This window comes from Juglans regia, chromosome 16 (genome assembly GCF_001411555.2).
Source record: "Juglans regia cultivar Chandler chromosome 16, Walnut 2.0, whole genome shotgun sequence".
Classification (NCBI taxonomy): domain Eukaryota; kingdom Viridiplantae; phylum Streptophyta; class Magnoliopsida; order Fagales; family Juglandaceae; genus Juglans; species Juglans regia.
In genome coordinates, this window is record NC_049916.1 from 5,882,301 (window position 1) to 5,893,319 (window position 11,019).

General features: G+C 35.8%; 1 protein-coding gene across 1 annotated transcript; it reads right to left on the bottom strand.

Annotated features, from left to right (window-relative positions):
* Positions 1–7,046: 7,046 nt before the first annotated feature.
* Positions 7,047–8,113, bottom strand: LOC109007469 (MOG interacting and ectopic P-granules protein 1-like). Its single transcript, XM_018987142.2, has 2 exons — positions 7,866–8,113; positions 7,047–7,715 (listed from the first exon to the last, which is right to left on the bottom strand). The coding sequence occupies exons 1-2, from the start codon at positions 7,983–7,985 to the stop codon at positions 7,377–7,379; spliced, it is 459 nt and encodes a 152-aa protein (XP_018842687.1). The 5' UTR covers positions 7,986–8,113; the 3' UTR covers positions 7,047–7,376.
* Between the last annotated feature and the right edge of the window lie 2,906 nt (positions 8,114–11,019).

Consider the following 11,019-nt stretch of genomic DNA (forward strand, 5'->3'; position numbering starts at 1 on the left):
TCGTTTATGGGATTGTCCAATGTGTGTGCTTCTCGAAACCAAAGCATAAATATTATAGCAAAACATCCCTGTTTCTACTTCACCTTAAGCTAGGGTTTCATTAAGAACCATGAAGATATAAAACAAAGTAATTTACCTTGGGAAATCGACTCCAACTAATGATGTGCCAGAGACGAAAGGATGGACAATCGACTTCAACCCACTAACTTAGGAAACGGGCCGACGATGATGAAGAACGAAGCCTTAGGTTGTCGAAAAAATGGAACCTTTTTCACTGGTGTGGCCTTGGCAAATGCGAGTGAAGATGCTGATTACTGAGTTTTCGGTGGGGTGGAGCAGAGTAATTTGCTTACGCAAGAATCACATGACTGGAGCTACGCCGATGTTAGTGGTTTCATTTGGTGGAAGGGACATAGCGAAAATATTGAGTGGGTTTTGCTATATGTGCAGCTAGAGATGAATGGAGAAGAAGTTGGGGAGGAAGGTGAAATCGGGATTTGGGGGGAAATCTGATGATCTTGTATCGAAATTGTAGTTTTGGCGCCGTCTACATTAAAATGACAATTACAGCGAAATTGTGCGTCGGCATAAGTTTTTAACCTTTTACGACAGTTTAATTCGCCTTAACTATCATTAAAATCGCTGCAAAAGTCGAGGTAATATTTGCGGCGCCAATTTAGCGCCCAAGTGTGTTAAAAATCACTGTAAAAGGTAAAAATAAAATCGCATGGGCTGGAACCCTCGTCGAGCAAGAAATCGCCGTTAATAACTAGTTATTGAGGCAATATTATTTGCAGCAGACCATAAATCGCCGCAATAGACCCATTTTCTTGTAGTGATTTCTATTGATATTTCTATTGAAAATAATTTACAAGTATACAAAAAGCTGCCTTTACAATAGTCCAGTGGACTTATTTATACAATCTACTCAAAATGAAGATACATTTCATTTGTACAAAATTCTATTGTAATTTAGTAACTAATCTTGGGACTACCAGTATCAATTCTGTTAATGTAGAGGGCATTTGGATGCTTCTAGAATTCCATTGCAAGATTCTTTTTGAGGAGATGAGTCAGCTGCCTTAATAGTCCCCCGCGATCTAAGCTCAACAGGACGAATGGTAAGATTGGATCGCAATTGTGCAAATCGAATTGCTGATAATGGCTTGGTAAAATATCTGCAAGTTGATCTTTACTTGACAGAAAAGAAACTTGAAGAGATTTAGATGCCACACGTTCTCGAACAAAATGATAATCGAGTTCTACATGTTTAGTACGAGCATGCATCATGGGATTAAGAGTTAAATAAGTGGCACCCAGGTTATCACTTCATAAGGTTGGAGGATCTTTGAGAAACAGTCCAAGTTCTTGTAAAAGAGGTTGCAGCCAAATGAGTTCACAAGCAGTATTTGCAACTGCTTTGTATTCGGCCTTAGTGGAGGACCGTGCAACCGTAGGTTGTTTCTTAGAGCCCCAAGAGAGAAGGTGAGAACCAAAATAAATACAAAACCCGCCCATGGAGTTACGATCATTAGGGCAACCCACCCAGTCTGCATCGGAGAAGGCCGACAGTGTTAATGAAGAAGATGAACTAAAATGAAGGCCAAAGTGTTGTGTATTGTTTAAGTAACGAAGAATTCTTTTAATGGTTTGCCAAAGGGGCAGTCATGGATAGTGCATGAACTGACAAACCTTATTGATAACGAAGGAGATATCTGGCCTTATAAAGATTAGATATTGAAGGCTGCCCACTACACTGCTATATAGCTGAGGGTCCTCAAAGGAGGATCCTTCGAGTGCAGTGAGCCGAGCCATGGAAGATATAGGAGTTGCAATTGGTTTGGATTTGTGCATATTTGTATGCAATAACAAATATGTGATGTATTTGGATTGAGAAATAGATGCACCCGTGGCATTTCTAGTGACCTCTATACCCAGAAAGTAGTGTAAAGGACCAAGGTCCTTCAGAGGGAAATAGGACCCGAGAGTAGCAATAAAATCAATGATAAGTAATTTATTTGAACCGGTGACAAAAATGTTATCAACATATACTAAAACATAGATGCAATCATAACCAATAGTTTGAATAAACAACTATGAGTCAGATTTAGAGTAATGAAAACCAAGTAAGACTAACTGGTCTGTAAGCTTAGAAAATAGGCCTTAGGGGCCCGTTTATAGATTTAGTCAACTTACAGATGTGAGAAGGAAGGTCGGGATTCACAAACTCGGGTGGCTGCTGCATGTACACATCCTCTTCGAGGTCACCGTGTAAAAACGCATTTTGGATGTCCAATTGGTTCAACGACTAGTGGGAAGCAGCTGCAAGAGACAGTATGAGTCGAATGGTGATGATAGGCTTGACTACAGGACTGAAGGTCTCTATGTAGTCAAGCCCTGGTTGCTGATGGAAACCCTTGGCCACAAGGCGTGGCCTTGTGACGTTCAAGGGTTCCATCAGCCCTATGCTTTGTTTTGAGAACCCACTTCGAGCCAATGACGTTGGTACTAGAGGCAGGGGCACCAGAATCCAAGTATGATTCTGGAGTAAGGCCTGAAATTCGGCCACCATGGCCGTATGTCATTCAGGCCATTTCGAGGCCTCAACATAGGAAGATGGTTCCTCTGGGATGAGAGGAACCATTTGTGTGAAGACGAGGATAGTGAGATTTGGAGCGAGTAACCATGAGATGAAGATGAGTATTCGGGAGAGTAGAAGGAGATGGAGCCGAGGGAGGATGGGATGAAGACGATGGAGAGGAAAGATGAAGTGATTTGGTAGAATATTTTTGAGACAAAGGGGAAGAAACCAGATGAAAGCTAGCGTTTGTTGAAGGGATTGAAGTGTTCTGGTTGAGTGGGGAAACAGAATTAGACGAAGGGATAAGGAACATGGGATGAGGGCCTGGGTTAAGCAGATTAAGGCTTAAGGGATGAGGGCCTGCTGATGGGCTTTAGGGTGTGGGCTTGATGTGTTAGGAAATGGTGGCCCAAATATGGAAACATAAGGTGAGTTAGGCAGAGAAGACATGGGAGACGAGATTAGGTGTGTGGAAGATGGGTTGGATGACAGAAGGGAGGTGGGCTTAAAATAAAACTCTGTTTCAGAAAATATGACATCATGGGATATATAGTTGCGACCCGTAGGTAAATGTAAACATGAATATCTGTTGTGATCTGGGCTGTAGCCCATAAAAACACAGAGATGAGACCTAAAATCAATTTTATGATGGTTAAAGGGTCTCAAATTGGGCCAACAAGCGGAGCCAAAAATCTTTAAATTTTTTTTAATCCGGATCTTGTTGAAATAAAATTTGAAAAAGAGATTTATTCTGAAGGAATGGTGTGAGCATGTGATTGATTAAGTAAACGACAGTTTGAAATGCTTCAACCCAGTATTTGTGGGGAACAAATGCATGAGCCAAGAGAGACAAGCCAGTCTCAACGATGTGACGGTAACGTCTTTCAATGGTACCGTTTTGGGCATGAGAATATGGACATGTTACTCGATGAGAAATCCCAAATTTTTTGAGTATGGAATTAAGGGGGCGAAATTCACCGACCCAGTTTGATTGTGCAGATATGACATTAATGGAAAATGTATTACTAACATATCGCAAAAAAATTATAAAAATTGAAGAAATATTTGCTTTTGCTTGAATTGGAAACATCCAGACATATTTTGAGAAGTCATCAACAATTGAAAATTAAAAACGACATCCTAGTAAGAACAGCACAGGTGCTGGACCTCAGACATCTAAAAACAAAAGTTGAAAGGGCTGCATAGACCGAGAGGGGGAAGGTGGATGAGGTAATGCATGAGATTTTGCTTGAGCACAAGCAGGACATGGAGACAACATATTTTTATTCAAGACAGGAAGATTAAACTGACTAAGGGTAAGAGAAATAGTTTTTGAGGATGGATGCTCAGGACGAGCATGCCAGACTTGAGAAGTGGTTCTTTCGCCTATGAAGGCTTGAGGAGACTCGGTGACTGGTGCAGATGCTTCCATGCTGGTTGAAGCCATTAGTAGGACGTAGAGTCCATCTTTAATGGGACCCCGAAGAAGTTCCACCCGAGTGCTGGAATCCTTCATAACAAAAAAAGAAGAATGAAACTCAAAAAATACTGGACTATCTAAACATGATTTATGGACACAAATTAAATTCTTTGTGATCAAAGGGACATGAAGAATCTTATGAAGAAGGTAATTGCCAGAAGACAAATAAATTTGACTGGAGCCGATGTTCTGTATTGGAAGGGTGCATCCATCTCCTATGTAGACTTGATCATGGCACTTATATGGTGTAGAGTCCAGTGTAAGATTTGAAAAATTAGAAGTGAAAGGATGCGTGGCAGCGGTATCGGGAAACCATGAAGTGGGCGAGGGGTTTGGAGAGGGCAGAACAGTGAAATTAGCTTGAAGTGAGGGGGTGGAGGTGGCTGGTATGTGTGAGTGAAATGATGATAACAAGAGAGGGTAGTGTGCCCAGGTTTTTGACACACTTGGCAGAAAGGATGGGTATCTGGGCGAGAGAAGAAATTGGGTGGTTGACCACCACGGCCACGTCCACGACGCACACCACGGGAGAAAATATTTCGGCCTTTGTTTGAGTTATTGGGTGAAAAGGGAGGTCGAGGATGAGTAGCATGTGCGGCAAGTGGGGTACCAATAAGGAGTGACTGAGGTTGGTGATTCAAACGAGCTTCATGATTCAAGAGGAAGCTATAAATATGATGGGAAGAAAGTGCATTTGGTCGAGTTGTAATGGCTGTGACTACGGACTCATAATTTGAGCCGAGACTAACCAAGATAAATAGAAAATTGAGAGGCAAAGATGGGGTGACCTGAGACACCAAGGGATGTTGCTTTGTTATAATATTCAGAGATGCTTTCAAAGCCCTTCTTAAGGGTTGCAAGCTGGAATTGTGTTTGAATGACCTGGGCTGATGACTGGGCAACATATAAAGTTTGCAAGGTGGTCCAGACTTATTGTGATGTAGAACAATCTAAAACATGAGCGAGTACTGTATCTGTAAGAGAGGAATTAAGAGCTGAAATAATAAGTTGGTCTTGTAAGAGCCAAGGAGAGTAATTGGGATTGGGCTAATCATTTATGGTGGGAGGAGGAGTGGGGATAGTGCCATCAACTTAACTATACAACTGATAGCCTTTGAGGAAAGGAATGATCTGTGCTCGTCATAGAAGGTAGTTGTTGATGGCGAGCTTGAGAGTGACAAAATGAGAGACAGATGTGGCTATGAAGGTGTTGAGGGGTGGTAGGAAAGAAAGTGATGATGTTTTTGAGTTTTGACTGTTGAAATCCATTTTGTATTGAGAAGGAAGAAAGAGCGTGAGCTTTACTAGCTCTGTGATACCATAAAGAGTAAAAGAGTGAAAATGCAGAGCAGGTATTTGAGGAAAGGTCTGAAAGATATATTTCTATTGAAAAGAATTTACAAGTATACGAAGAGCTGCCTTTACAATAGTCCAATGGACTTATTTATACAAGCAACTCAAAATGAAGATGAATTTCATTTGTACAGAATTCTATTGTAATTTAGTAACTAATCTTGGGACTACCAATATCAATTTTGTTAGTGCAGAGGGTGTCCAGATGCTTCCAGAATTCTATTGCAAGATTCCTTTTGAAGAGATGAGTCAGTTGCCTTAACACAAGGAAGTCAAGGTACATATCTTTCCTAGATTATATAAAATTTCCTGTTGCATATGAAACAAGATATAATCATAGATCATTTGAACACAAGCAATTAAGATAAATGGTATAGCATTTCTTTAACATTTGAACGACCTGTGATAGTATTAGAGCATTGGCATTGGCATTGACTTAACCAAATGCCAGTTCATTTTCAGAATTTGAAGAAATAGAGATGGAATCATCTGCATTGGAGTAGTCAAATATTAGTGGCTTCAAATATGATCGAGCTATAGCATTTCTAAGTGTTTCTTCATATTTGAAGATGTACTCATATTCATCTTCAAAAGTGATATTTTATTCTAAAATATTATTAGACCCTACCAACTGCTCATAACTGCTTCGATATATTAAGATCTGCTTCTATATTATACTTGGTCTTGTATATTAGGTTCACATATCAGTTTTACATATCAATATTCAAGAATAAGTTGGTTTTGTAAATTAGATTGAGGAAAAAAATTAGTTGGAAAACTATAATTTAAGTAAAAATTAAATTATTAATTAAAATATGGTTAGTATAGTTGCAAAATATGAAAAAAAAAATTATAAATATTATTATTTAAAAAATAATATTATATTATTATTTTGACTAATCCAATGTGGGGTTTTGACTTGAATGTTTTTAAATTTATGGAAAACATGTACTTTTAACTAAATTTTAGAGATGATTTTGATGAATCAATACTAATACATGCTCTTAGAATGTCAACTACTTGACGTACAATTGTAAATTAATAAAAATTTGAACATATATATATATATATTAATGTGTGAATGAAATTAATTAATTTTTGTTTGAAAGTCATTATTTCATTTACAAAAATAACAACTGTCCTAGTGGTAGGCATTAATAGTCGTAAAGTACTGAAAAACAAAATCGTCATATGTATGCTAAACAACATGATCTATATAAGGTCATCATAATCCATTTGATATGTAATTGAAATATATACCATATATATACAGATGCGTATTCTAATATTTTTTCATATTGATCATGATTTGCTGTTTGTATGGCTCAAATGACTCTTATGTATCTTTTCTACATGCCTTTTATACTTGAGACGATGGCTAGCTAGCTAATAGCCTTGCTAGCAAAAGTTTAAACAAGTCTAGCCTAGTATAAGACACCTCATCAGCATATAAACAAGCTGTAATTAAGCTGGATAAATATTTAATTATACTAGTCAAGGTAATCAATCATATATATATATATAGGATATGATTTGAATATTGGGTTTTTTTTTTTAAATAATTATTCTTTATACAATTTTTTAATATATATTATGACCTTGTTAATTTCTTCTCTTCCATTCTCATCTCTCTTTATCTTTAGAAGATAACATTCTCATTGTTGTCTATTAATATTGCGACGATGACAATATTTGAAGGAAGGGAAGGTCGATCGATCCATGGTAATTGTCCAAATATTTTTGCAAACATATTTGATTTCTAAAACTAGATACATGGATTATAAGTAGAAACATGAACAAATTACGAAGATTAACAAATACATAATCTAAACGATCGATAAAAAATAATGTCAATTCCATGTCCTTGCATGATCATGCACTCCCAACAATCCATGGATAAAGCTTGATGGAAACTTATAGCTAGCTTTATTGTTTTTGTTATAAGCTTTAAGGTGTTATATATCATGCAGTAGTAAGAGGTGCATCACTTTTATCTCCGACAGAGCTGAGCGGAGCAACGTCATCTGATTTGTCAATCTTGGCCTCAGCTTGCTCCTCCTTTGTCGGCTCTTTAGTCTCAATATTATTAGCCTCAACCTTGACGTCCTTCAATTCATTGGTAGGTTCTTCAACTTTGTCTTCTGCTATCTTGGCGGTTTCTTCATGTGCTTCCACAGAAACTGGTGTTGCTTCGACAATAGTACTACTCTTTTGTTCAGAGGATGAGTTTTCATCCTCCTCCTTGGAGAGGTCTATCAAAGGTGCTTCGTTCTGAATCTCATCTACATTGTTAATGGTCCCCTACAATCGCATATAAGAGAAAGGAAGAGAAAAAAAAACATAAGATACCATTAAACATTATCATAAAATAATAACCCATGAGTTTTTCTGTAATGAAACTGATCAAGACTGTGCATGCAACAGGATCAGAATCGTAATGCATATATGTACTTCATGATCAGCATGAACAGTCTCGCCTTCGGCCTTCTCAGGGGCAACAGCATCATCATTAGAGAGTGACACCTTAAGGATATCAGACTCCTCCTTGGGCCTGCTCGCACAGCCTCCCATTTATTGATAAAGGTGGGTGGCTGAAAGACCGAAATAAGATTGAGAATGCTGCTTAAGGATGAGAGCGTTTGAAGCTTGGAATTACAGGACAAAGGGGAGGAAGTGGTAGCTATTAGGGTAATATAGCCAACAATTGCATATATTTAGGAGCTATATATGGTTATGCAATAGCACGTTAGTTAATGTAGCAAATCATAGGCCAAAAATCTCTGTGTGACTTGTTCATACCGACAACAATGTTAATTGCTTTAGGGCCTCTCATGATGCATGCATGGTTGCGTAGTAGTAACTGTTGTATTTGGTTAATTATGGCAGTCATGAATTTCATGGTTGGCAGCCTAGCTAGCTACCTAGACTAATTAATTACATGGTTAATTAATGCTCTAAACTTAGAACATTTTCTCGAAAATAAAGGGAAAATGGTTTTTCCAAAACTAATTAATATTAGTTGGTCTTATTAGAATACAATTTTTTTTTTTAATGTCGAAAAAAATTTCATTAAGCAAACTCAAAAATTACAAATAATTATCAATCTAGATGACTTGCTGAATAAAATCTGGGATTGATTCCAACCATACATTGATATCATCCACATTCCAAGCATATGATCTAATATCTATCAATCTTATGAGTTGCTTCATTGCACATTCTGTTAACACGTTCACTAGAACGGAAAATACTTTTACCGGCGATTCATTTTCTCTGGCAAAACCAACAAAATTGCTACCTATCACGTTGAATCTTGCATCTCGGGAATGATCATATTATACTCTTTTAAGATTATAGGATATTACTCAATTAGTGCTTATAATATAAAAGATTTTAATTACATTAATTGATATATTGTGAGAGAATGATAGTACGGAATAATCTATAATCTAATAGTACCTTGTGATCTTCTATTTAGAATTAAAAGGTTTTATTAGTTCTATTTGTAAGTATCATTGATGGATCAAATGTTTTTTTTTTTTTTCATTTGATTTGATTTCAAGACTAGCCAAAAATAAAGCTCGGGATCGAGCTAAATATATATTTAATTTTAGTTTATTTATTTTTCTATCAACTTACTCAAATTTGGTACAATGTGCATGATTAACTTTATAAAATAATTTTTTCGAACCATCATATAAAATATATTTAGTGACTAAATAATTTGTACCGTTTCATAAATTTATACTAATGTTTAGTTATTTTTATTGTAGCCCATTCTATTATTATTAGAAAAATTATACTCATCATCTGTACATCACACACTACCTATGATTTTTTTTATTTTTATTTTTATTTTTTTCTTTATCAAATATGTGATGTATGAATAATGAGTAGAATAATTCTTTTAGTTTAACAAGAACAAAAAAAAAAAAAAAAAAAAAATCAAGTGTGGTGTAAAAATAATGAGTAGAAAAACTTTTATTATTATTACTAGGGAAATTTGGCTAGTAACCTCCTTGTGCTTTTTATTTTTTTGAAGCTCATCTTCTGTGCTTTATTTAGGAATAACTTCTTCTAGTACTACAACAAACTTGAAATCTAATCCCTTTATTACAAATCCCATCCATTTGACTTAACAAATACACATGGCAACATATAAGATTGCCAAGTGGAAAATTCTATCTTTTAAAACTTTAAACTATACTATAATTTTTTGAAAACAACTTTATTTTAAAAAACCAAAATTAAAAAGGGAAAAAAGTTATTATTTCTTTAAAAAACAAAGAGAAGGTGGCGGGAAGGCAGTTCCTCCACGTTTTTCAGCACCCAATGGTGGCCCTGGCATAAGTCTACGGGTGGCCGAGAAAAGGGCCACCACCATGGTATTTTTTGGCTCATTGGTGGCCTGAAACAACCACTACTTTTTTGTGCCACCACACGGGGACCCGAGCTGCCGGGTTCGGCCCCCATGGTGGGTAGATCCCCTCCCCTTCTTTCATTTCTTTTTCTTAATTAATTATTAAAAAAAATAAAATTTTCAATGTGTCTATGTCACGTATATTCATTATATTACATGGAGGTCTTTTTTAATAGACGGACCATATTTCAAGTTTATTTTAGCACAAAATTAACAGTTATGCCTCCAAGAAATGTGCATAAAAGCATAGGGGTTACAGGTCAAAATGCCCTTATTTTCTTAGATAAATAAGAAGAAAGATATTCTTCTACATTTCAAGTGTCACGTTTTGTGAAACTTCACGGTAATAAAATCAAGTATGAAGTTATATTGTTCAATTAATATTCGGATCATAATTAGGAGTGTAAATAAGTCGAGTTTAAGTAGGAGTCGGTGGTCAAAATACTTTTAATTAATTTGTATTCTAACACGAGTTGAGCTCGATTTGTTATTGAGATGCATTTTAAATTCACAAATAGCTTATTTATTATTCGACCAATCTCCAACTTGTTCATGAACTATTTAATTTTTACAAAATGAATTCTTGATATTATATATTACAACTTTATCTTCAAATTTTAACAAATAAACATTGATTTTTCATGAATATCTCTTTACCTAATTTCTATTATACGTAGATATACATACATACATACGTATATGTATGTATATATATATATATATATATATATATATATTTAGTGGTGGGGCAATTTTTTTTTTGGGGAGTGGGGCTACGTGTATAATATATTTCCTGTCATATATGATGATGTAAAAAGGGATACGTAATGATGATATAGTATAGAAAAAAAAAAGAGCAACTTTAACTTAAGAAAATGCAGTAATCACAAATAGATTACATAAAAGTAAATTAATAAATTGATGTGATATGTCAAATTATAAAATTATTTTTATTATAATGTAAATCTAATAGATTCTATGAAGTACATCAGTTTGTGAGTTTACTTTGTACAATCTCTTTGTGTCTGCTAACAAACAAAATCATAAGCAAGAGGAGGCGTCCCTCGTGTAAAAAATAAGGGCTCTAGATTTAATTTTTGTTGGAGGGGGTAGAGGCCTTAACTTCCTCCTCCTCCTCCCTCTCATTCCTCCATTTACCTATCTTATCTATCAAAATTTCTTTTA

Coding starts and splice junctions, on each gene's coding strand:
- LOC109007469 (XM_018987142.2), bottom strand. CDS start 7,985: ATGGGAGGCTGTGCGAGCAGGCCCAAGGAGGAGTCTGATATCCTTAAG. Junction 7,716..7,865: donor CTGTTCATGCTGATCATGAA/GTACATATATGC, acceptor ATGCGATTGTAG/GGGACCATTAACAATGTAGA.